Source organism: Pezoporus occidentalis, unplaced genomic scaffold (genome assembly GCF_034315485.1).
Source record: "Pezoporus occidentalis ecotype Australia unplaced genomic scaffold, CSIRO_AGI_Poc_V1 ctg108, whole genome shotgun sequence".
Taxonomy (NCBI): domain Eukaryota; kingdom Metazoa; phylum Chordata; class Aves; order Psittaciformes; family Psittacidae; genus Pezoporus; species Pezoporus occidentalis.
Window position 1 is genome coordinate 821,742 of NW_026912865.1, and position 27,754 is coordinate 849,495.

The following is a 27,754-nucleotide window of genomic DNA, read 5'->3' on the forward strand; positions in this document are numbered from 1 at the left end:
CCACAACTAGCACCCTGGAGCTCCAGGTCCGTGGTTTCGAGTCACCCCAGGGACCCTGCTACAAGAGTTGTTGGGACCCTGCTACAAAAAGGGTGGGGGGGAAAACGACACTTTATCTCCTTATCTCTACTGCCCAGGATTCGACACACCGCTCTTCTCCACTCCTGCTCTCCGGGTCAGGCTCCTCACCCTTCGCTGCAGTTGCCGGGCACAGGAGACCGAAGCGCAGCCCCGGGAGCATCCGCCGAGCACCACGGCAAGGAGGGCTCGCCTGTCAGTGCCTCCTCCCGCAGCGGCTGCGGCCCCACGCCCGCAGCAAGGCCCGGGAGCCCCGGCAGGGAAGGGGGCGTCCCGCTGCCCACCCGCGCTTCCCGCCCAACTTTCCGCGCTTCCCTCCCTGCCTCCGCCCCGCGCAGCGCCGCAGCCCGGCGAGCTGGGGGGCCTCAGGGGCATCAGCCCCGGGCTGGCAGATCCGCGGACTGCTCCGCGGAGGGGGAGAAGGACAAGCGCGGGCGGAGCGGGCTGCGCGCAGCCCCGGGGTGGCACAAAGGAGCAGCGGATCTGCGGCCGCGCATCCCAGGGGGATGACTGGGGCCGAGCCACCCTCCGAGCCGCCGCTGGAGCGGAGCGGTGCGTGCCGCAATCGGGGGAAGCTCTGCAAGGGGGGTTTGCACAGCTTTCGGCGGTATAATTGATATGTTGAAGCAGCAGCAGGGATCAGTGCGTGCACAGGCACCACACACCTTACAAGTTTGACTAGCAATAACATTGCTGCACACTAGGAGGGGAGAAGAGTCAGCTCCTATAATAGGGAACAAACTCTGCCATTGCAGAAAAGCGGCGCATTTCCTCGCTGGTGAAAACCGTCCCTTCATAGATAGAAAGAAAAGGGGGGTGGGGTGAGGGGGGAGCAAAGCCAAAGCAAGTTACCAAGAGCAAGAACTTGTGCTGCAACAATCCTTCACTCTTCTCCTCAGGACTCTGGGAGCAGGGATATTCCTCCCCCTCCCCCCCCCCCCCCGCACAGTTGGCGCTAGCCCAGACTGTGGTCAGCCGCCTTTATTATTACTTCATTGAGACAGAGAAATCCTCTAAGACTTGCATTTTGGGTGGAGGGTGGGGGGTGGAGGGACGAGAAGGAGGAGGGAAAAAGGCAACATTTGCTGCTCATCATTTTCACTGCACCGCTAAAGTAATTGCGCCCCCCTCTCTCCTCCCTGTCCCTCCTCAGCTTGGATTTTTCTCTTACATCTACAGCTCCAGTGGTATTAGACGTACCTTTTTTTTTTTTTTTTTTGTAGCTCTGATATTCCTTCTTTCCCTCCTCTTCCCCCCCCCCCCCCTTCCCATCTTTACGCGTTGCATGTTTGCAATTCGGTAAAATTCCCCCCCCCTTACCCCCAGCCCCCCCTCAACTCCTCTCGATCTCAGACCAGCAGCGCACATCAAAGCGCCCTTCCTCACTCTCTCTCAGTGGCCGCCACTCACTAATGGGATTGCAGCGTGCCTGGCTCCGCTGCTGCAGCCGCCGGAGGGAGAGCCGCTGCTGCTGCTGCACCGCTTCGCCGAGACTCGCCGGGTGCTGAGCCGCGGGGATGATCAGGATCTTCCCGGATTTCAGCGTGCAGGTGACGGCGGCGGCGGCCGGCGGGGCGGCCGGAGGGGTGCCGGCGGCGCCGGGCATGGGGCGAACTGGCGCCGCGGCTAACGGCAACCCGCAAAACGTCCAGGGCATCACCTCCTACCAACAACGGTGAGCACCGAGGGGGAAAGGGGTGTGCGGCTCTTCCTGAGGCTCCCTCACTCCTTTTTCTTTGTGCTTTTGTGCTTCTTTGTTTTCCTTTTCTTTATTTTTTTTTTTTAATCTCTTCTTGCTGTTGGGGGGAGCTTGGTTGGAGGGGAGGGTTTTTTTTCCTCTGTTTTCTTTGTTTTTAAATACAGCATCTTTTAAAATGCACTGAGAAGTAAACACAATCTGCTAGTTTTGTCTCGGATGAGCTGGGAAGAAACAATAGAAAAACAAAAATAGCCCCCCCCCCCCAAAAAAAAAAAAAAAGGAGAAAGAAAAATATAAGAGACCCCGGCAGCTTAGCTTGGCTGCTGCAAAGTTTGGGATCCCGTCCGCTCATTCCTTCTAAGAGGAATTTCTCAATGTCAATGCCTTGTGCAAATCCCAGTGTGTGGCAGCCAGGGGGATAATTGATCATGGTATGCTGATTGATAATTTGCTTTCAAGCAAGAAAGAGAACAATTTTCACTTGGGGCTGCACACTTGCAATTCCACATTGTAGTTTAACAGTATTATCGTGTCACCTGTTACTACAGGGAAATATAGTACGAACCCCTAAGTATACTCAGCACTGGGTTGTGGGGTTGGGTTTTCTTTTCCATCTTAAATGCATTCTAATGCAAATGCAGGAAATTCACAGAGAGCGCCTTTAGGAAGCAAAGCGTAGAAAGTTGGTAGTAAGTCATAAGGAAGTTTAAAGAGCTTCCCTATCCCCCTAACAATTCATCGATATATGCTGATACTAACATGAAGCTTAATTAATTATCTGCTATTTCTTTGTGTTTCAAACCCGAAGTCTGAATCTGTTAGTTTCTTCTATCAGTCATAAGCTTAGAACCGAAGCTAACCCCCCCAAAATGTCTATGACAACACAGATGTAGGCTGAAATCTGAACAAAACATTTACATTTCTCTAAATGCAACAAAAAGGGCACTGTCCCAAGTATTTTGCTTCCACTATTGCATTAAATTAAATACTGAGAAAAATGCGGTATAATCTCAAATATCCAAACTAAATACCTCTATGAACTTTTTTTTTTTCTAAGTTTCAGCATAATATTTCAAACTTAATTGGTTTAGGAGCCAGGTTTAGTTAGTCGACCGTTGCCTGTTTTGTTGTTCTGCAACTTCGAGTTGCTTCCTATAATTTTGGAAAACACATGATGTATTTTCCATTTGGTGCCCATGATAGGAAACGTTTGATAATAACTTTTGTAGGTTTCATAAAATTATAAATGAAAAAATAATAGGAAGCTGATACCCCTTAAATAATACTTGGTGATGCCTAAGCACTTGCGTAGCTGAGAAACATTTGAAACTAAGCATGAGTCCTGTTTTGCTCAAGCAAACACACTGATCTTTCATATATATATAAAATTTTTTTAAAAAAGCTTGAATGTGAGAGCTATAAAGAATGGATTAAAGTTTATTTCTTTTCATGGTTTCTGTATGATTTTTGTCACTTATAAGAGATTTAAATTACAATGGAAACTGACGGACACTTTAACGAGGAAGTACAGGCAGCAATCACAATAGTTTAGTCTGTGAAGTGGGGAAGTCAGGGGTCAGAAATGTCAGATTGGCTTTTAGACAAATGAAAGAGACCTCTGGAGACTTTCAGTTAAACAGAAATATATAGACAAGGCAGCATGCAATTTTTTTAGTACTTCGTGTTTAATGGTTTGATTATGTCAGTCTGTAATCAGGACGAAGTTACAAAAGCAGTACTCCTCTGACAAACTACTAACACCTCTAATACAAATAGTGAGTAGCAGATAGCCAAACGCTTTGCCTAATAGGAATCCCGACCAGCCTGGATGTCTCGCACAGTGACCTGACACCGGGAAACATTTTTGCACTTCTTCCAAATTTTGCCTGTATATTGTCGACAAGACAGCGTGCTTTACATCAAACGATTTTTCTTCGTGCTATCTGGAAATGCGTAAAATACAGCAGATCCCGACGCCTTCTGACGCTGTTGCCAAAGCCGAGGTGACACCTGTTAACTTTCCCCCCGGTTTTCCCCTTTTCCGGGGGGAGGAGGCAGGTTTGCCGGCAGGGAACGGCAGGTGGTACTTCCTAGATGCGTCTCCCCCCATATAGCTCTTCACCTCCGCCTGCACCCGGCCGCCGCCCGCAGCCCCCCAGTACGCCGGCGGATGGGCGGTGGCTCTGGCCCTCTCCCCCGGGGCTCCGCGCAGAGTTACGCTGGCCTGGTTGCCTCCTGCGGGGAGAATCTCCTGGTGCGCGGACGATGCCCCGCAGCCAAACTTCAGGTGGTTTGGTAACTTCTTCCCCGCCGGCTCTGTCCTGCAGTTCATACGCGCTCAAACACCGCCCCCCCCCCCCCCGCCCCCCCGCAAACTTTTGGAAATGTGGTGGAAACGTTTCTCGTGAATAAATTCCCCCGCTCGTTTCCCCGCGGGATTTTCCCTGGGAGCAGGATCAGGCCCAGGAGCTGCACTTCCAAGGCGGCAGCAGAGCAGCCAAAAAGTTACCTTGGGGATGGAAAGCTTTTCGCGGAGGAGTGATTTCTCCTTTAAAAGCTCCAGCGCTCAGGTTTTCCCGGTGTCCTGGAAGGAACAATTAAGGTAGCAGTTTCTTTTCCCAGCGCCTTTATTTCATGAATAGCTTCATAATCTCCAGTAAACCAGCGTGAAGTGCTCCTCCCTTTCCCAACAAAGCGGGTCACCGCTCTCCGTTAACGTTTCCAGCATTACGCCTTTTATTCCGCCGGTACCAGCGAGTACTCACTGCCGAAGAGGGCCAGGGGGGTGCGTGGGATCCCCCGGCCCCACACCGCCCCCCCCCGGGAAGGCCCCGTGGGCCGAGAGGTTCTCGCCTTCCCCAGCCGGCGGCCCCCTCCCGGGCCCACGGGGGACAAGCCGCCAGCGCCCGCAGAGTTGCTGAGGGAGCCCCCGGTCCCTGGCACCCCCCAGCTCCTCTCCCAGCTGGAGCCCGCGCTCCCGAGGAGGAAAGTGTGCGAAACTGCAACTGAGTGGCGTTGTTGCGCCGGCAGCGGAGGCTGCGTCCCTTGCACGCAGAGCGGTGAGCGGAGCTGGGGAAGCAGCTGGAAAATGCCCAGCGGTACTTTCACTGCGGCCAGGCCCGGCGCTCCCTGACTCCCTCCCCTCCTCCCTTCCCCTCCCCGCCCCGCTGGCCCCACGGCCTGGCACCCCTCGGAGCCCGGCCCGCGGGCACGGGGGGTGAGAGCGTGTGAGTGTGCGGGAGAGTGTGTGCACGCGTGAGTGTGCGTGTGTGTGCGCGTGAGTGTGTGTGTCTGTGTACGGTGTCGCACCTGCCGGCGATGCCAGCGGCCGGGCTGCCCGCCGGGGCTGTGCCGCCGCTCGCTCTCCCCGCCGCCGCCGCCGGCCGCCGCCGCTGCTTGCGCTGGGCATGTCTCTGGGGCCGGCGGGGCCCCGGCTCCCTCCGCTCCTCGGCTTATGGACGGCGGCAGTAGCGGCGCTAGGAAACGAGAGAGCGAGCAACCTGCACCAGGACTGCGCGGAGGAGTGGGAGCCCGCGATGCTTTGGCCTCAGTACTTTTCCTTAGCCTGTCTGGCTAAGCAGGGCCATTGCTGCCGCCGCTGCTGCTGCTAGACACACCACACACACCAACATCAGGAGGGGGAAAAGTAAGGGAGAGAGGAGAAAAAAAAAAAAAAAATCCCAGGAAGATGGCGCCCACCAAGCCAAGCTTTCAGCAGGATCCTTCCAGGCGAGAACGGTAACACTTTCTCTTTATTGAACCTGCAGCAGCAGCAGCAGCCGCAGCAGCGCCGGGCCGGGCCGCCGCCGCCGGGGGCCGGGGCTGGCTGCCATGCCGGGGTGGGGGGACCTGCCGCCGGCACCCGCTGCTCGCACAGCCGGGCACCGGGAGTTCGTCTTAGTGCGTACCGCCAGCCGCACACACACACACACACACACACACACACGCACACACGCACACACACACAGACAGGCAGACGCGCACAGACACACAGACACAAGGCGAGCCGCGCAGCAGCGGCCCCGCTCCGGCAGCCGCACCGCCGCGGCTTACCGGAGCCGGTGCTTGGCGGGGCGCGTTGGCGAGCGGGCGTGTGTATGTGTGTGTGTGTGCGGGGAGGCGGGAGCCCTCCCGGGCGGCCCCCTGCGCTCGGCGGCCCCGGAGGCGCTGGGACGCCAGGCCCGGCTCGCCGGGCGGCGGGGCCGGCCCCACCAGTACGGTTCAAGTGCGGCTAGGCCGGAGCGGAGGGGCCGCGCCGCCAGTTGCGCCCCCGGGGCTGCCCAGCCCGGCCGCCGCGACCCGCCGCCGGGCCGTGGGTGGTGGCGCCCCCCGGGGCGGGCAGAGCGGAGCCGATGCGCGGGCGGGCGGGAGGCGGTGCGGCGGTGCGCGGGGCCCGGGCGGGAGGCGGGGGCCGGGAGGAGGGAGGGGGGTCGCGCTACCCCCCGTTTGGTTCCCGGCCTGCCGGCTGTCCCCATATACTTTTGTTGGGGGACAGTGCTTGCTATTAATCTGCTCTGCTGGTGACACGAATTGCCCGTAGCGGATTTGTTCTAGTAAAGTGAATCTTTCTAGAAGTGACTAGTAGGAAACAAGAGTACAAGTTCGTGTGATGTTACTTTGTGATTCTTACAAAGTGCTCATAGCTCCATTGCTACACTTGGAGGATACGTATGCCCAGGCGGAGGGCAGCCAGAGGGTTTGGAGTGGGCTTTTTCCCTCCTCCTCCTTTCCACTTCAGCCGTTACCCGTGAAGTAGGTAAGGGTTGAGGAAGGTTCCTGGTTCGTTGTAAAAATGGAAATTAACATTAAGACAGCTTTTAAAAGTAGCTAGGTCATGTGTTACTCAGTTTATATTTCACAGCAGAAGTCTGAAAAATATTTAAACAAAAATAAAGTCTAGGGAATCAGGTTCATTTTAATCTTCATTTCAAACTTACAGGTTTTTGGTATGATCAGCATTTCTAGTACAACTTCCAAACCCAACAGATTTTATCTAGCTGCGCCATTTTTCCTAAGGAAGCAGGCTGCCCGGTATCAGAAAACCATACATTTCGTATTCGCCACTGAAGTGTTAGTAGGGCTGTGTTAGATGCATTAGTATTAACTGTTGCACTTTGACAAGGCTATATATTGATATGTAGCAGAATTTGGAGATGTACATAATGGGAAAACAGTGCACCCTCAGAAGTCAGTGACCTAACTTAAAGAGTTTCATCTTCAACTATAAATATTTATTTTTTTAAAATCTCCATTTTAGTGGCTGCAGAGGCATTTCTACTGTGTTAATAACACTTACAGCAGCGGGCTTTTCTCCTGCAGAGTTCTTTGTTGGAAAAACAATTTGTATCAATAAGTCCTGTCGTCCCCCCAACAAACAATTCTGCTGTCTTCTTTCTGAGAATGGTACTGTATTAGTGCTAAGTGTATTTGCCAGAATAGCTTCAGTAATCTCTCCAGCAGAAGCATATTTGTGTGCCATTTTGGGAATTTCTCTGAGATAGGAATCTTGAAGATAGAATTAATTTCTAGGGGAAACTTCATAGCCTGTGCATGAGTGCTTTCTTTATCACCTGTCTCCATTTGGCATTCGGAGAAGGTAAATCAAAGTGCACGATTTGTTATTCTGCTCCACTTGAGAGCTGAACTAAATAACACTTGGTCTGAAATTCTGATTGAAGTTGTAGGAGGATATACTGTATTTAATTTAATGCCCTTTAATAGCATCTTCTTGTTCAGTTCTGATGCTGTCATTTTAAAGGTTGGATCAGAGTAGTTTTTTCCCTGTAGGGAGTGGGAGGAGTAATCATTTCAGGGAAAAAAAGTAGTCTAAATTCCTAGAACACTAATAGCCACAAACTTGGCCTAGTGTCCAAACAGTTGTTTTTTTTGCCCTTAGGGCACACTTTGTTATCACTCTTTACAACACTCTGAATAGTTCAGGTATAAATATTACATGTTGAAGCTGATGACATTTTTTGTAGCAGAAATAACAGCAATCTATTCCTTAAAAAAAAGAAAAAAACAAAGTTTTGGAGAAGATCGATCAGTGCTTCAATAAACAGGCACTCATGTACATCTTATTGAAAGTTGTGTAACGTGCTCCTGAAGTCTTGCATGTAACTGTTTATCTAAGCTGTCTGTACACATCCTTCCAGCTGTGCGTGCCAAGCTTTTGGAGCACAGGCGTGGTCCAGTTACCTAAGGGGTTTTGCAGCTTCTTCTTAAATGCTACGTGGGTAAACTAGTTCACAGGATTAAGAGTCCTGGAAGTGAACTTTGTGTACGTTGTTTGTTTCATCTTCACTTTCACAATATTTAAGTAGATGGTGTTACATTTTTTCAGCAAAAGGTGAGTGTTTACAAAACAACTGTAAAAAGCATCAGTCTCTGATGAAACCGAGTAATTTGTTTTGAAACTTTTTTTCACTTGTTGAAGTTTTCTAAAGAACATTTGAAAAGTTACATACATTTGCTTGATTTTAACTGTGAGTCTTAGCAAATTTTCCAGTTACAGTAGCAGTTTAGGTTTTTTTTTTCAATTGTATATACCCAAGAAAATGAAACAGACAGAAGTGTCACGCATGTGATATGCCAGCATTGATTTGTAAGGCATATAATAATATTGGAGTGCTATTGGTTTAAAGTAAAAGAGAAAAAAAAAACTTTATTTTGGCATTTCTTTCTAGAGCATGAGCTTAAACAGAGCAGTGATAAATGATGATATGCATTGTCTAACACTTGCTTTTATATAAATAGCTCCAGAAGATTGCTTAAATGATATTCGAAAATATGAAATAGGGTGGCCTTCATATCACAAGGCCAAGGGTCTACAAATGGAAAAACTGAAATAATGAAATATTTCCAAGGCAACAGACTGTCAACAAGAACAGTAATGCATGGGCATATCATAGAGCTACCAGAGAGGATATTAGATGTTATAGCTCTAGAGCCAGGAGTTATAATGACCTTTATTAAATAGAGCCCTCCCACATTACAACAATCTTTCTGATTTCTGATTTATGGATTAGCAGTCATACTACTCTTCATAATTTGAAACATTCTCCCACTATATTTGATTTGCTGCATTTTCCTCCACTGGAATCATACATTATTTAGAGCTTACACGGGAGTATTGATCAACAAAAGTTATATCACATATTTTCAGTAACTAATGGGATTCCAAATAACAAGGTTTTGTCTGCAGCAATGTTTCTACATTCTTCACAGCACAACTGTTTTTTTTTCTTACAAGTTACATCCAGTTAGCTTGTTTTCTACCAGTTTAATGGCATTAATATTCTAATGCTATATTATAAATAAGTTATAAGTAATTAGAGAGTTTTACTACTAGATTAATACAGCATCCAGAACCGTAGGTATCTTTAAGAGAATATCGGGATATATTGTCAACATCTGTCTCCGTTATTAGTGTCTCACTTGAATTTTGGAGTCTAATATACTGGCAGTTTCAAACCACATTTGTTTGAAACTTGGCACACAAGTTGCCAGCCCAGATGGGAATTTTACTGTAAGAGTGATGTAAAACAGTTGGTGCAAATTGATGTTCTAGGTATCAGTTTCATCAGCATCCTTCCTAAAGAGTACAATGTTTAAATAAATGTTTATTTTCATAAACAATCCTTATAGCAATACCTTCTTTCTTGGAAAACTTATTTTAAGAGAAGTACTTTGAATAACTGATCCTGACCATGAAGAATAACAATTAACATTAGTTTTGTTAACATTTTGGGATTGATTCTGCTCCCACTGAGGTCAGTAAGATGAAGCAGTTTTACAGACATGGTAGAATTTGATATCAATTAAGCAATTGCGGTGGTTTTTTTTTTTAGAATTTAATAATATTAGACCATTTCTTGAAATGTCATCTCACATGAATAAACCTTACATTCAGCCAGTCCATCCAATACAGTTTATATTATTGTCACTAGTAGCTTTTGCAGGTGTAAAAGCACCTCATGTGGGGTGAGATTTCAGCATTAGTCACATTGTTTCAAAATGAATGGAGCAAACTTGTTCTGCAGGATGTCAGTTTGGAAATTTGTTTTTATATTCTACACAGAAGATATTTTTAAGGTACATGGCCAAGGCTTTGCATTTTCATCCCAGTCATTTGGTTCTTTGGTTGGTTTTGTTTGCTTGCTTATGCTTAATGTTTGACTTTCTTTTTTTATCTTTTATCTTTTCTGTTTTCTTTTTTTTTTTTTTTTTTTTTGGAAGCTGCCAAGATTTATGGCCATGAGAGGAAATGTTTTTAAAATTCGTTTCATAATAATTGCAGTTTTTTCAGAAGAGGCAATTTCTCTCTATGTAATATTTATAAGGCTACTGCATGTTGTCTTTAACATACAAAGTCCCATTAATGTGAATGAGGTGCGTGACTTTTTGTTTAATAGGACTTTGCATAATAAGGATAATTTGTAATAATATTGCATTTTGCTGCAGAAGAAGATGTACTATAGTAAGAATATAATGGTTGCTGCCATGTCTTATATGACTAGAGCATTGTTCTGTGACTAGCTCGAGCAGTAGTTTCACTATACACAGAGTCCTAGTCAAATGAATAGGACCGTTGTGCCATTGATTTGAACAGGACTTTGAGTAGTAAAAATATTCCTTAATTTTGCATGCTATAGTAGTATATTACGTGGGACAGAGGAGGTATGGTAAGGGTAGGATAGTGTTTATATCTGTAACTTGCAGAATTGGACCCTGTCTTTGGGAGAATACTGAGTTCAAGTTATACGTTAATTTTTAAAAGGTTCTGAATGAAATTATGCATGTAATTAAATCTCAAGGGAGGATTAAAGTATTTTTACCGTATAATTCAATAGATACAAATTTGTTCTCAGATCACAATAACAAACTTTAACATACTTAGTGAGAGGACGAGTGAACTTTGCATCTGCGTGTTACTATAGAAAGCAAAAGTCTTGAGATTCTCGAGTGAAAATGGAGCGGTCCTTAAGGAAATTTTGTTGTCAGCCTGCTGCAGCTAGATACTGAGAGTTATGCCAGCCCTTACCCGGCACTCTGCATGCCGTCAAGAGTCGAGCATGTTAAAGAACAAGTGATATGTAAGCAAGAATTTGCAGTGAGTTACCAAAAGCAGATTATTGAAGATTTCTTAACAGGCCATTTTCCCAGCCTTTCATATATGTTGAATTTTGGAGTTTCAGTCTTTGGTTGTATCTTGTCATTTGTCTGTTCTAGGGAACTTCCCACTGATGTACAATGTCTGGAGAAGACTTTTATATTAATACTGAGTATTTCTGTAGAGATGTGTCTTTATATACCTTAGTGTGTTTCAAAAAGTCTGTAAACACTATTCTACACATTTTACTGATGAGATAGTTACACACAAAAGATTCTTGAGAACTAGCAGAAGTGGAAGAAGATGTCAATGTTAGCACTAGGAATAAAATTCCAGCCCCCATTTTGACTGTGTATTCAAAGATTACACTGCCTTCATTAGAGGGATTCACATTTCTTTTACAGGCAACACCTCCACTGAAATAAAGTGCTTTCAGAAAATGGCTTGATTGCAATTTAAAATTAGCTGTTAGCTTCATATATAATAAAAGTTCAACACTTATGTTAAATAATTTAAGTGGAGAGGTACTATTCCATTACCTGCAGGCATGTTAGGTTTACATATGTATATAATGAACTTACAGGATATAGCCTGAATAATATGTATGTATGTAATCTACAATAATGTCTCTGGGGCTTGGATTGTCTAAAGAGCCTATTGGATTTAGGCATCCAACACATAACTGCATTTCAGTGAAATGTGGGCACCTAAATCCTATAAGCCCCTTTTAAAATACTTGCCTGGGAATTTTGTCTCCAGCAGGAATTTAGAGCCAGCTTCATTACACATTACATTGTTTTAAACTGAATTTTATTAAGTAATGAATAGTCTTTAAACAGTCATTTTGAATTAAATCCTGAAGGGTTATAGTTTTACTCAAATTTAGGGACATTATTGATATATTATGATGGGGAAGGATTTTTTTCCCCTCTTGCTTAATGTCTCGTATTTGAAAGTCATGTGCAAACTCACATTTATGATCAGTTTACCCACAGCCTAGGCTTATATGAGTTAGGTAGTTCAAAAATGTCCTGACAAAGCTGTAACTAATTTAGCAAAAGTATAACATACCAAATTTTAGAAGAATGCTTGTTAGAAAGCTGTTTTTTCTTAGAGATGATGGGAGGCAGAATTTGTTCCTTTGTGGGAAAAAAAGTAAGTGGGCAGTCTTCACAGGTCAAGGTTGAGGTCAATAGAAAGAACTGAGTCACTGAATCTGTACAGTGCTGGCAGCAGGATTAAAAAAAGGAAAAAAGTCTTAAAAAAGAGAATAGCTGCCAGTGGTACTTATCCTTCAACCTTCACAGCTGCAAAAAAAAGAGAAATAAAGCAGCTGATTTTGTTTGTCTGACTAAAGTTAGGTGTAGGATTGACATGTTTGCTTCACCTCTGCATAAATTACTAACAGTATGGACAGGAGGTTCTCAAGAAAAACTTGTAAAAAAACCCAAACCTGTTTTCTGTGGGTAAATAATGAAGATGAATAGAAAAAGAGAAACAAATGCTTTGGGCTGATTTATATATTCAGTCTTTCTGAGGTGCTGTTCAGTTTCACAACAAAACTTGCAGTTCTTATGGAAAAGGAAAAGTACAGTAATTTTTTTCAACGGCTGAATGAGCTAGATAGATGGTACTCAAGTAGCAGTGTTTGAAGGATCCAGGTAGTTTACTAAAGTATCTTAATTAATTGGATGTTCACTTTAATAGTGAGGTTTCCTGTTTGTAGGCAGAGCTCTGTAACAAGAACATATATTTGATACATAAACGATATAGGCATGATTTCAAAAGGCCTATTTTTATTCAAGATCTCTTTTTTACTAAACAGTTGTTTCAGATTAACAAACAAGAAGAAATAAATGGAGGTGACATAAAATACAGACTTCAGATGTTAGAAAAGTGTTAGAAAAGATACAGCAGATTCCAGATCTTTCAAACATATTTGCTGTTCCTTTTATCAATGACTATGCTTACACTCAAATCTGAAAACTAAGTGGTGCTGTCTTTCCTTTTATTCTTTTGTTAATAGGAAGAAAAGTGCTTCTCTGAAGAACTGTGATTTGGAAACTGTTATTCTGTGCTCTTTGAGGGCTGTTTTTCAATTTCTGTTTTTGTATCGCTTCTCAAGACCAGAATAGGAGGCTGCAGGATATAGCAAACACTGTAAATCCCTTCTTCTTCCCCCCAGAATTATTTGTCATTCTGAATGTGCATCTTTAGGAACATCCAGTATTTAGATTCTGGATTTAGAAATCTTCTTGGAGTGATTATTTTGTTTGTTTGTTTCTTAATGTTTTTGTGATACTACTAAAAAAAAAAAAAAAAAGAAAATGTTTAAGTCCTATTCATGACTTATTTTTTTCTTGTGGCAATTATCATATATTATAATATTTGTTCAGTTCAAATAGGAACAAACCCCAAAATGAAGGAAGTGTGTTTTAACTATGAGAGAATGGCAGAATATTCTACCTGAAAACCAAATTTAGAATTCTGTTATATTTATTCTGTGTTTTTGTAATTGTGAGGAAAACTTTAAAAGATTTTCCACTGACTTGTATACATGTATACCACAAATGTAGGCATATGTAGATAGACACAGTATATGTAATTGCTTGAAAAAAAATGCTAGTTACTTGTCTTCAGCAAGCTATAAATGTCTTACTTTAGGTAAAGTTAAATGTAAATACATGCATTGGAATGGTGATTTTTTCCCTCTAATGCTGTGAGGGAAAAGTAGGCTCATCCTTTTATTTTGCACATTTTTATTGTTCTGTGTAAATGTAATTTGTTAATCCTGTGAAATTTGTCATAGATAAATTTGCTTGGATTATCTTGTCACCACCGTATCTGCATTCTTTTGTTCATTGCTTATTCATAATTTAACAGTCTGGCAGTGAGCCTTTTTGGGATGCTCACAAAAGATATATGACCTCTACCAGCTGCTACTATAACCTGCAGAATGCACAGCAAGACATTAGAAACGTGAGGATTCCTCTACTGATTAAAGTGCTCTTCATTTAAACAGTCTGTTCATAAGAATCTCAGGAATCTTTGTGGATAGCAGTTTTGATTTTTCTTTTATCACAAAATTAGTTTTTGGTAGTGTTTTTTTTTTTTTCCCTGAGTGGGAAAACTAACATTGACTCTTAAGATGGTGGTGCTTTGCTTTCAGATGGACTAATGGAAATCAAATCCCTTATTATATATGCATATGTATACATAAGTGTGCATGTGGATATACACATATGCATATATCTGTACCTATCTTTACCTATGCATGTGTATATATATGTATATTTCCTCTAATTTTACAGTGGGAGAAATTAGTAACCATGTGTGTTATTTTAAAACTCTTCTATTATGATATTTTTCAGCACATATTATTATGCAGTACTAATTTAAAAAAGAGTTGTCTGATTTAACCCTGCTTTACCCTCAGCATCTTACAGATTGTGTTGTGTAAATACTTGATATTATACAGTACATGAAAGACATTAAGTAGAATGTTACTTGAAGTGTAACAGCATTTTAGATTTTCATTATTTTCCCGACTCAGTTTAGCATATAATTTTTTCCCCTTTTTTACTTTCTTTTTTTTTTTCTTATCTGCAGATCAGCTTGTGTGTAATGGCTAGTTTTTACCTCCCCTTTGTGCTGGCACATGATTATAGTTCAAAATAATTCATTGCTAATCCATGCAGTATTGGTTCATCTCCATCACTCTGTTTTGTGATTAGAGCCTCAGGCCTGTAAGAACATCCTTCTGTACAGTTTTCTATCCTGATTTTTCTTTGACTGCAACCAGTATTTTGAATATTTCTGTCATTACTGTTCACCCACCAATCCTTTTGCATTTGTCAAAAATGTATCAATTGCAAGAAATTAATATTTTGGTAAGGTTGTTTCTTAAAGTTTTATGAAAAATATATGTTTTTCACTGCAGTAGGTCTCCAGCAGTGGTGTATATATAGGTCTTGGTTCATCTCAGCCGATGATGGAAATCTGACTTGAGTGTTTCATTTTTCCTTAGCAGTCTGAATTTTCTATGTACTTATTTACATTAGGTGCCTTAAGAAGTCCAGGATCTTTAAAAGAAACAGTGTCTTTTTGAAATAGACTATAGTACAATAGTAATTACAGTCTTGTCATTCTTAACACAACATTTCAAACAGAGCTGGTGTAAAATAAAACTGATAGAGGAACTTTTAAAATATATAGGGCCTGATCCTACTATGATTACTCTGGTTGAAGTCACTGCCTGTTGGGACAGATATGAACTGATACCATGCTAGACCTGGGCTTATATGATAATAATGATATTGTACCTTGATCAGATTTAAGTTTAATATTTCCAGATTATGAAACAAATCCATCATTTTATTTCCCATCAAATAATGTTAGTTTTATGAGAAAGTCATCTAAAAGATTTTTCAAGACTGTTTCGGTATTAAGTCGTCCTATGTTCCTTTTAATAATTACTTTCATCTCATTGTAGCCGTGTGTTTGAAAGTGTAGGTCAATAAGGATGATCGCATTCAGAATTTCATGATCTGTGTAGTGGAACAAATTGAAAGCAAAGCCTGTATCAATCACTGTGAAGGGAGGGTTAATTGTTACTGCTTCTCAAGCCTCTGGACAGATAAACCAGTAATGAAATACTTATTGCTCTGATATGTGAATGGTTAAGGATGAAACAATGGAAACTGAAGCAGTCTTCAAAGATAACAAAAAAAAAGGCAAAGAAAAAAAGAATAATCCGGACTAAAGTAAGATACTGTATATGCTGTGTATTAACATTTTAAAAGTAATTTTTTTTTCCATCTAATATAGTCTTCTAGTAATGATGTAAGGCAGCAGAATGTATTAGGTTTCTAAAGAGAATATAAATATGAATTTGAAATCTTTTATTATGCAAACAATTTTAAATGGTTTACATGAAGTCTGGACCTTAGGTAAATGTAACATTTCTAGCATTAATGTTTTCTCTTCTTTGTTTTTCATTTGTGGTACCATTAAGTGTTTTATTTTGTTTGTTGGGTTTTTTTTGCATTTTTTTTTCCTTTAAAAGCACAGCTGTATTTACTAAATCGAGAATGTTTTGTTTCCTTGTGAAGTCATTTTAAAGCATTTTGTCTACAGCCAACCAGGACTCTAACAGAGTGTTTAAAGATAGAAGCAGCAAAATAAAAATGAGTGCAAAACCAAATTATGATATTACAGTAAACATTTAACTATTTCTAGAATGTGAACTTAACATTTTAAACATCTGTTAGTTACTTATATTTTGAAATATATGCAAAAATATTTAGCCAAATTGAAGTCTTAGGCCCATGACAATCATCTCAACACAGTGGGTAGTTCTGAAAATTAATGAGAATGATAATACTGTAAAGACTGTTCCAGAGTTTGCCCAAATTCATTATCTAAGACTCTTGTTAAGAACATCTCAAAGAATTTTAACCAGGAAAATATATTAATGGTTCAAAAGCATTTTTCAAAATGGTGATTTATAAAAGTATAATGGAATTATATATGCAAGAGCTGTAGTTAGAAACACAAATAACAGAGGAACAGCACATTATGAAGGAACATTTTCCAACATCTAGGGTACTTGGCTTTGATTTTGTCTATAGGTGTCAAGGTTTCCTTATGATTTATATTTCAGGGTGGAGGAAATGAAAAACTGAAGGCAACTTACAAATAAATATACTTTTGACTTCTTGTTAGTTACTTAATGAGGCCTATAGCTGCTTAAAAGCTGAGAAAAGTAATTAATAATTTTAGAACTGGTGTAAACGGCTTTTAGACAATCGAAAAGCACTTTTAGGAGGAAGGGTGCTGAGACACATCTTTAGATTTCTCTTCAGAATGTTAAGAATTTCCTGTTGCCTGTTTCCTGATGGGATTGACGCAGCTGTGTATCATATGGAATGAAAGAGGAACTGAGTGCCTGACTTTGTTTTATGCACGTCCTTTATTTAAAAATATGTATCTGTTGATCTTTTCCTTTTTTCTTTTCTTTTCTTTTCTTTTCTTTTCTTTTCTTTTCTTTTCTTTTCTTTTCTTTTCTTTTCTTTTCTTTTCTTTTCTTTTCTTTTCTTTTCTTTTCTTTTCTCTTTTCTTTTCTTTTCTTTTCTCTTTTCTCTTTTCTTTTCTCCTCTTCTCTTCTCTTCTCTTCTCTTCTCTTCTCTTCTCTTCTCTTCTCTTCTCTTCTCTTCTCTTCTCTTTTTTTCTTTTCTTTTTTCTTCTTTTTTTTTTGTCAGCAGATCACTGCTATGAATGCTGTACACAAAATTGTCCACGTGGGAGCTAATTCTAAGTAATCTATTTTCTAAGGGGCAGAAAGTTTTAAAAACTAAAGTATATTAGCTAAGAATACCTTTTTTTTTTTTCCCTTTCTGTGTGCAATGAAAAAAAAACCAGAATGTTTGGAAGGTTACTGTATCATTTCCATTTGTACTTTCAGAAGTCACTGATATACAGAAGTGTGTGTGAGAATGTGTGTGTGCATGTGTAGTCTTTGGAAAACAGAGTGTTTTACTCATTTTGGCTATTAAGCAATCTGTAACACATCCATCTGCAAAACAGTTTTCATGGGAGAGGTGAATGCAAATTAGAGAGGAATGGGAAGGTCCAAAATAATTTTTAAACAGTAATTTTGATCTGGACTGTCCCACTTCATGGACAGATACTTTGAAGGGAATTTATGGTAGGAAACTGTATTAAATTTTTCAGTAGTTTCCTTCCATGGTGAGAGGGAGCTTAGCAGAAGGTGGTTAACCTGGTTAACTGATCTGTGAATGGCTGAGGAAAAGGGGATGCAGATCCATAGCAATGGGGCCACTCTTCCACTTGTAGTCCAGTTCCTGGTAGACTCAGGAGCTGTGTCTCACTATGTGGTGTATTACTCAGTTCCACTTGGAATTCACACTAGCTCAGCATTAACTTCTGCTCGGAAGGCTGTATAAGGCAAATTAATTTGCTGTATAAAAGCCTCTAGGCATTGCAATCATGGGCTTTGTAGTGTCGTGCTGTAGACCTGTGCTTCTAAAGCAGAAGCAAGCACAAATGCAGAGTCCATCGCCGTGATGAGCAGTAGTGCTAAAGGCATGTTAAAAGGCAGAGCAAAGGCATATACGACTAAGTGGGGTGATCCCATTGGGTTGCTTCTAAGACAGTCTCTCCATGCCAAGATATGGATTTCTGTATCATTATGTGAATTTAAATCTTAAGGTTTGATTCTCTCAACCTGCCAATCAGCTGTGAAAAGTGTTGGCCATGTCTCTTGTTCTTTTGCTCTGTGACTTCTTGGCAAATGTCCTCTTTTTGCTGTCTTTGGATACTTTGATCACTTCTTCAGTGCATCCTTTGAAGGATCTTTCTCATTCACTATCCAGCTTTGTGTGGGAGTTCTGCAACGTGTTGTCTCTCAGCCACCCCCTTTTTTTTCCCCTTATTCTGCTCTTCATTTTTGCATAATCTTATGTGGAAACACAATTTAAGTATCATTTTTTTTGCAGATGATTCATAGGCTCATTGTATTTGTAGCTCTATGAAACTGTAGTCTTGCTTCTTTGTCATCTCCTCCTTTATTGCTTAGCTTAGACTCCCTTAGTCAAAACAGATCTCGTAGAGTGCTTTCCAACCCCTCCATCTACTTTTCAGGATAGCACTGTAATTTGGCAATCTCACCGATACAGACCTCTCCCTCATAGTTTAGTATTTAAAAAGACAAATAGAGTATTTGGTATTTGAAGGAAAGAAATAGAAAAACAAACAGAAAACATGAACATTGATATAATTATGCCAATCCATAAATCCAGAGTGTGTGTAGTCTATGTATTGTGTGTACTTTTGTTATCGCAATTCCAAAAAAAATAGTGTAATTTGAGATAAGGGTATGAAGACGGATGGGATATACAGAAGGAGTTTTGTCAGAGGAAAAGTTAAATAAAGTAAAATACTTCATCTTGGAAAAGATGTGACTGAGGGGAATTGGCTATAACATTGTGCAAGGCCTCAAGAAGGCAGTCAGGGAACAATTATTCATTAACTTTGTTATGAGACAAAGGAAAAATCCTGTGTAATTCTCAGGAAAGAGTTTTAAACCTTTTAGCAGCAGTTGTTTTTTTGTTGGTTTTGGGGCTTTTTTTGTGTGCTCTCCCTCTTCTGTGCAATGTAAAATCACAGAATCATAGAATAGTTAGGGTTGGAAAGGACCTTAAGGTCATCTAGTTCCAACCTCCCTGCTGTGGGCAGGGAGGCATCACACTAAACCACGTCACCCAAGGCTTTGTCCAACCTGGCTTTGAACACCGCCAGGGATGGAGCATTCTCAACTTCCTTGGGCAACCCATTCCAGAGGGTAAAGAACAGTAAAGAACTTCCTCCTTACATCCAATCTAAACTTCCTCTGTTTAAGTTTTAACCCATTACCCCTTGTCCTATCACTGCAGTCCCTAATGAAGAGTCACTCCCCAGCAGCCTTAAGGCCTCCTTCAGATGCTGGAAGGGTTGCTATGAGGTCTCCATACAGCCTTTTGTTCTCCAGGATGAACAGCCCCCAGTTTCTCAGCCTGTCTTCTGTATAACATGACTGAATAGTGGAATTCCTTGACAATAGATATTTTAGAGGTCAAAATATGAAGGGGATCAAAAATGGATAAGGCATTACTCTGTTATGTCTCTGAGGAGCTATTAAATGTGATGGTGATGATGCAACTCAACTTCATGAAGATTTTACACAGGTGACTGGTTGTTGCTGACATGGGATATCATGGAAAGGAACACTTTGCTAATTTCTTTTTTTTTACTGACCTAGTATAACTGTTTTGTTTTGTTCTTAAGTTCTTTGCATTTGGACTACATTAAGTCTTGCAGGCTTTTTCTGCCTAACATCCCTGTTTTCCTGCCTGCTCTTCAGTTACATGCTTACCCTCACTACCATTGAGGATTACTCTTTCTCCAGTCATATCTGTCAGAAATCCTCTTACAGAGATAATTTTCAGAGTGACAGACTGTCTCTTTATATCCCCACTGGCCTCCCTTCTCTGTTGTATGAAATACCAGTAACTTGTCCTAAGTTTCAAGCCCTTCTTCACCCAAATGGTATCTTATCAATTTCTCTTTGTCAAGGTTTTCCTTCAAGTTGTAACACCAGCCCTGTTGCCCATTTACTGTATTTGCAAACATGCATTTCTTTGGTACCTTATGGTACTTGTGCTGTACTATAGTACTCCTTCGTAACCTCACCTTTTGAGTTCATCTGTCTCTTCTGAGGAAGTTCCTTACCTGAAATGCCTACAAAAGCATGACACCATCAAGCTATTTCTAGCAAGATATCACTTCATATGTTGCTATCTGCTGTTGCCTTACAGCTTCTAAATAGTTTCCTATCTCTTATCTGATACTTGCACTGTAAGATTTCTGGGAAGCTAGGGACCAGGTTAGGAAAGCTAAGGCCCAGTTAGGATTAAACTTGGCTAGGGATGTTAAAGATAACAAGAAGGGATTCTATAGGTACATTGCAAATAAAAGACAGACTAGGGACAATGTGGGCCCTCTCTGGAAGCTATCAGAACTGGCTACCCTGGATTTGAAGAAGGCTGAGGTTCTTAATGACTTCTTTGCCTCGGTCTTTACTGGCAAATGCTCTGACTGTACCACCTAAGTCATAGAATCATAGAATAGTTAGGGTTGGAAAGGACCTTAAGATCACCAAGTTCCAACCCCCCTGCCATTGGCAGGGACACCTCACACTAAATCATATCCCCCAAGGCCTTGTCCAACCTAGTCTTGAACACTGCCAGGGATGGAGCATTCACAACCTCCCTGGGCAACCTATTCCAGTGCCTCACCACTCTAACAGGAAAGAATTTCCTCCTTATATCCAATCTAAACTTCCCCTGTTTAAGTTTTAACCCATTACCCCTTGTCCTATCACTGCAGTCCCTAATGAAGAGTCCCTCCCCAGCATCTCTATAGGCCCCCGTCAGATACTGGAAGGCTGCTATGAGGTCTTCACACAGCCTTCTTTTCTCCAGGCTGAACAGCCCCAACTTTCTCAGTCTATCAAGTCTTGGAAGGCAGACACAGGGACTGTGAGAATGAAGACCTTGGGCCCACTGTAGGAGAGTATCTGGTTTGAGACCATCTTAGGAAACTGAATGTGCACAATTCCATGGGACCTGATGAAATCCATCCGTGGGTCCTGAAGGAGCTGGTGAATGAAGTTGCTAAGCCACTGTCCATCATATTTGAGAAATCATGGCAGTCAGGTGAAGTTCCCGATGACTGGAAAAAGGGAAATATAACCCCCATTTTCAAGAAGGGGAAAATGGATGACCCAGGGAATTACAGACCAGTCAGTCTCACCTCTGTGCCTGGCAAAATCTTGGAGCAGATTCTCCTGGAAGGCATGCTAACGCACAACAAGGTGCTTGGTGACAGCCAGCATGGCTTCACAAAGGGGAAATCCTGCCTGACCAATTTGGTGGCCTTCTATGATGGGGCTATGGAACTGATGGACAGGGGCAGAGCAGTTGATGTCATCTACGTAAACTTGTGCAAAGCGTTCAACACTGTCCCACATGACGTCCTTGTCTCTAAATTGGAGAGACATCAATTTGATAGGTGGACCACTCTGTGGATAAAGAACTGGCTGGATGGCCGCACACAAAAGAGTTGTGGTCAATGGCTCAATGTCCAACTGGAGACCAGTAACGAGTGGTGTCCCTCAGGGATTGTTGTTGGGACCGGTCTTGTTCAACATCTTTGTTGGTGACATCAACAGTGGGATTGAGTGCGGCCTCAGCAAGTTTGCCGATGACACCAAGCTGTGTGGTTCCGTTGATACGCTGGAGGGAAGGAATGGCATCCAGAGGGACCTCGACAAGCTTGTGAGGTGGACTGATGCCAACCTCATGAAGTTTAACCATGCCAGGTGCAAGGTCCTACACCTGCATCGGAGCAATCCCAGGCACAGCTACAGGTTGGGCAGAGAAGAGATTCAGAGCAGCCCTGCAGAGAAGGACTTGTGTTGGTCGACGAGAAACAGCATGAGCAGGCTTCAGTGTGCGCTCACAGCCCAGAAAGCCAACCGTATCCTGGGCTGCATCAAAAGGAGCGTGACCAGCAGGTCAAAGGAGATGATCCTGCCCCTCTACTGTACTCTCATGAGACCTCACTTGGAGTATTGTGTGCAGTTCTGGTGTCCTCAACATAAAAAGGACATGGAACTGTTGGAACAAGTCCAGAGAAGGGCCACGAGGATGATCAGGCGACTGGAGCACCTCCCGTATGGAGATAGGCTGAGAAAGTTGGGGCTGTTCAGCCTGGAGAAGAGAAGGCTGCGTGGAGACCTCATAGCAGCCTTCCACTATCTGAAGGGGGGCTATAGGGATGCTGGGGAGGGACTATTCATTTGGGACTGTAGTGATAGGACAAGGGGTGACGGGTTAAAACTTAAACAGGGGAAGTTTAGATTGTATATAAGGAAGAAATTCTTTCCTGTTAGGGTGGTGAGGCGCTGGAATGGGTTGCCCAGTGAAGTTGTGGATGCTCCATCCCTGGCAGTGTTCAAGACCAGGTTGGACAGAGCCTTGGGTGAGATGGTTTAGTGTGAGGTGTCCCTGCCCATGACAGGGGGATTGGAACTTGATTATCTTAAGGTCCTTTCCAACCCTAACTATTCTGTGATTCTGTGATTTTGGGGGCTAGGGACGCAGGGTTTTTGTCTTTTGTCACTCGGTTACCTAGTGGATGTCTTAGTACTATGTTTACTTTTGCTAATATAAATATTTGTGTCAATTAAAAAAAAAATTAAAATACTATGTATTGCGAGTCTTTACTTTTGTGTGTGCTTGGTTGATGTGGGATGCTGAGTGCCTGTAAGAGCAAGAGATGTCTTTTAAGTGGCTTGAGGTGTGAAAAGCTGTTATAAAATTCAGAGGAGATGGGACAAATGAATGACTGAGAAATCCACTGGATGTTGCTAAGCACATATGTGTCTGAGGAAGTGGCTGTATTGAAAATGAGTGGAGCCTGCAGGTGCATATCATATATGGTGTCAGTATTGTTACATTGTTCCTTGTAACTGCTTTTGGGGATTGTTGGTGATGGGATACACTGGTTTGATCCAATATGCCTGTTCTTGCATTGTTGTGTAGGATATTTCTGGAAGCTTTAGCAAGTATCTGTGGCGATTCTCTCTTAGAAAACTGTTGGAGAAAATGGCCTCAGCTGAGCAGTTTTGGCTACTGTTATTTTCAGCACATTTCATGAATGGTTATGAGATGTGTCACAGCTTAATTACGCTGCTCATAATGTATTTTCTTCTCGTGTTGATATGACTAAGAGCGACCTTATTGGGACTGTATGGACAAGGCGTCATACCATATGATGCCTTGAAAAAAAAACAAAGAAGAGTCCCTGCTTTGAAGAGTTCATAATTTTAATTGCTGTTTGTCATTCATTTGTTGGAAAGTGGTTTTTGTAGCATAGTAGTTAATTTTGCACTCATATTTGAAGTGTGATTTTTTTTATCATCAAGCAAAGTGGATATTGAACAGGCTGAATTCAGCAAAATTTTATTTTGATTGGTGAAACCCCAGTGGCATAAAATTAATTGCAGTGATGACTTGAACATTGCAGTGAACATGTGCAAACTTCAGTGTGTATTATACTATTTTTAAACTGGGATACAATCTATTTTATACATTATAACTGTAAACAAAGCCAACCAATAGTGATATGGACATTAATATAAAGGTTTTATAGTCAAAATGTGATTTAATAACTTTAGTCAAAGGTATGTAATGTCAGTCCTCTTATAATGCCTGTATTTATGTTATTTTTGGAGAAAAAACTAATTCATAATAATGGTTTTGATAAATACCTAAGTTTGCATATTAGCAGAAATGCTTTTATTTGTGTAAATGTAATTAATTAGATGCACAAGTATTTGAAGTCACATTTTTCTGTTGTATCAGTGAAAACTTGGCAGTATTAGAAAAGCTTCAGATTTATTGAGGTAGTGGCAGGTATACAGATTTCTCTGCATAAGTTCCTCTAGCTTGAAACAATTTCTGTCAATCATGTTGATTTTTTTAAGGAAGAGGAGGGGGAAAAGAAATTCACCGTGGAATGCTGTTCATCAGAAGGTTTGTATCTATACCTAATGGAGATCTGATAATCAGGTCTGGTATCAGGAGAAGAGATTTGGAGGGTTCCAGGAGAGGAAACTGAAATTTGGATCGCCATATTTCCTAGGACCTTGAGAAGGAAAATGGTGTTGGTATTCTAGAAAAACACTGTATCCTAATCTCACTGTGTAAACTCATGATTGAGCTAAGTACAGCTCAGAAGCCTAAAGGAATATTTTGGAAAGAGAGTGAAAAGAAGCTTGATTTGTTCCACAGTATATATGGAAAAGGAGGAAACAGTCTGATTTATTTTAAGTTTTGAATGTGTATCAGTCTTGGGCAGGTCCTGGGCTTACTGTGTGATGTCATGAGAGGCTTAGGCTATGGCTTGCTTCAAATCACAGAATAGCTGAGGTTGGCAGGGACCTTTGGGGATCACCTAGTCCAACCTGCTCTTCTGAAGCAGGGTCAGTTAGAGCAGGTTGTCCAGTACTGTGCCCAGGTTTTGATTATCTCTGTGGATGGAGATTCCACAATGTCCCTGACCAGCTTGTAATGTTTGACCACCTCATGACAAAAAAAGTTTTCCTAATATTTATTTGGAGTTTCCTGCATTCCAGCTTGTGTCTTTGCCTCTTGTCCTACAGCTGTGCACCTCTGCAAAGGGTCTGACTCCATCTTCTTTGTAATGTTCCACTCGATAGCTGTAGACAGAAATGAGAGCTCTCTTTCACCTGCTGTTCTTATGGCTGAACTAGCCTAGTTCTCTCAGCTTCTCCTGGTGCATTATCTAGTGTAGTCCTCTGTGTTTTGGTGGCTTTCTGCAGTGTCTTGCTCCAGTATGTTCCTGTGTTTCTTGTACTGGAGAGCCCCAAACTGGACTCACTACTCCTGATGCAGTCTCACAGGTGTCGGAAAGAGGGGTGTACCTGCTGCATACAGTCCAGTTAATATAGCTCAGTATGCTGTAACTAGACTAAATTAACAAAGAAATTGGCCTTCTTTACTGCAAGGCTGTACATTAATAAGGTCCACCAGAGTCCTGAGATCTGAAATTTCTTGTGAAGTAGACCAGTTCACCAATTGTATGGATGTTAGTGGATATAGTCAATGTGAACATGAACTTTGCAAGAAAAATGTTATGGGTGGGTCAGTAACAGCTGCGGTTTTGGGTGGATGAGCAAACCCTGATTAAATGATACACCACAGCAGATGGTCAATCTTCAGCTGTGATCAGGTTTGTTTTGTGTGATATTGAATATTGTGATATTGAGTATATTGAGTTTAAGGCACAGAAATTCACCTGCAGTGAAGCACCGGGAGTCAACATGTAGCACAGAAAGAATGAATCAGATTCTTTGGGGTATTCTGGAAGGAAGCAAGGAAGTCAATTCTATATTTCAGGCAATAAGTAGTTTAACATGTGAGAATTTCTCAGAGGTCCACTAACAGTGGATCTTGATAAAGAAGATTCTGGGAATGGACAGTTAACAGTAGGAAGCTTTACTTCCATAAGAAATGGGTACATGAGAAAAATGCAGATAACTTCAAAACTTGTGGAAAGTTGCAGTTAAGTGACAGTAAGGTTGGCTATGTCTGATGTGTCTCTAAGATATATGTGATGTGTCAAGAATGGAAAAAGTAGGATTAAATATTAAAATTTTCCTTCATGGTACAGGAATGTTTTATATCATATTAGCAATATAGAAATGCACAAAATAAAGTGGAGTGAATGAATAATTTTTAACAACTGCTTCCGGACATCAAAAAAGAGCTTCTCTAAATATCCAGTTCAAAGCTTGATTTTTCAACCAGTCTTGCAGCTCATGTTGATGCCCATTACTAACCTGGAAACAGTATTATTGCAGGAAAAGAAATCCTTGTTCTGTGGGAGCAGCAAGCTGTTGAAGAAATGCTTACTGGTGAAATGGGCAGCATTGAGTCTCAAACATTATTTATAAAGGGAGCATTTTGTTCTTGAAGTCGATCATAAGTCAATCATAAAGGATTACACTGGCTGAAGAACACTAAAGACCACTACTCATACAATTAGGCAGTCTTACTCTGCAGACATATGATTTCACTGTTCAGCATAAAACATGTCATAACGCTTGCATGTCTGGTGCTTGTTTCTGTCCTTACAGTTGAAGCACTGAGCCTGTGTGTGGGAGGGCAGAGGGCTGAAAGGAAGGAAAAAAAAAATCTCAGGGAAACCTGACCTTGGTGAATAAGGAAATGCCTTCATGAAGAAGAGACAGTGTTTACTAAGGGACTGGATTTCATTTGTGGAGCAGAGGATCCCAAACGGAATCCCTGAGGTGAAGAGTTACCTTCTTCCAAGTAAAAGTATTACAGGCACCATTTTTTCTAGAAAGACCAGATCAGAGGTACTGAAATTTATTCCTGTAACCTGATGGCTGAATTGAGTATTGAAAGGGAAAGTGTTTTGATCTGCAGGAGGGAAGAAATGAATGTTAATCAGTGGGGGCAGCATTTTCTCTGGAAAGCTTTTTAGCCTCTGGGTAGAATTATTCGCAGCTGTATATGGTATGGACACTTCTTGCTTCTCCTCCTGATCCCATGAGCAAAATATGTCAAATGTATCATGACAAAGGGTGCACATGTGTTTCAGGTCGAAGCTCAGAGGCTGTGTGCCTGTCTCTTTTATGTGACAAGATGGGGCATGTTAAGTGACCAGTGTGGGGGTCTACTTATTGCTCTCCCTGTTCTTAAGCAACCCTAGATACAGACAGGGATAAGCTTGTAGGTCAGTTCAGTGGTTTGGTGGACTTGACTGCTGTTCAAATATTAAATACTCTTAAGTTCTTTTATTACTGAAGGTGAAGGCAGGATGCGATATCAGACCTATTGGTATGTTTTATCACAAAAGTATTAATTTTTAAAATAATGGAAACCAGGGTTTGGGAAGTGCTGCTTGTTTCTCCATCAAAGCAATTGGATAGAAGAAGGTGGGGGTGACTCACCAGGAGTTACCCAAGGGGGCAGGACAGAGTACAAACAGGAGACTGTACCTTTAACACTCAGACACCAACTGATGTCTAGCATGTGGTGGTTTATAGGTGATATTTTCACTTTGGAAGGTAAAATATACTATAATCAAAAGTATAAAGGGGCTGTAATAAGCACCTTTAAAAGGAAAAGAAAATTGGTATGCTTTTATGCTTTTCATGACTTCTAAATTGGAGTGAGAAACCTGAACTCTCTTACAGGGAGACATTACAGTCCCATCTCCTTGTTTGATAAACAGAAGTGTATTGTGCAGAACAGAATGCAGTATACTACTATTTTTTTTTAATTTGTAAAATTATTTCAAAACAGGGTGCACTAAAATGGTAATACAGCTTCACCTATGTAGATATCTAGTCTGAACAGGTATCTTTAATTGATTTTCTTAGTCAGATACTAGTGGTGGTGAACTCAATGGCAATATTCCCTTTGACCTCAATAGGATCAGATTTTAAATACTGGACAGGGGAGGTAGGCTCAGCTTAATCCCAGTACTACTACTGATACTGGGATATGCTAGGAGTTGTTAATCTTTGCACTTCCTCTGGAAAACTTATGTAATGGTAGCTGCAGGCAATGGCACAGGGCTCGTTAAACTGAGGCCTTCTTTGACAATAAAATAGGTATTTTAAAAAGTCTTGGTATGCATTTAGAGGACACTGAAACTGCTTTATAGTGTTTAAAATATGTGGAAGCTAT

General features: G+C 41.8%; 1 protein-coding gene across 4 annotated transcripts in view; it reads left to right on the plus strand.

Moving 5' to 3' along the window:
- The first annotated feature begins 961 nt into the window (after positions 1–961).
- Positions 962–27,754, plus strand: part of NPAS3 (neuronal PAS domain protein 3) — a 607,962-nt gene continuing 581,169 nt past the window's right edge. For 2 of the 4 annotated variants that reach the window (XM_062623146.1, XM_062623135.1), the window contains exon 1: positions 4,597–5,515. In XM_062623146.1, coding sequence (XP_062479130.1) covers positions 5,466–5,515 — 50 coding nt within the window. In that variant the 5' untranslated portion in view covers positions 4,597–5,465. Of the gene's footprint in view, positions 1,266–1,342; positions 1,754–4,596; positions 5,516–27,754 lie in introns of those variants that run through there. The other 2 variants (XM_062623101.1, XM_062623117.1) reach the window with 2 other exon arrangements.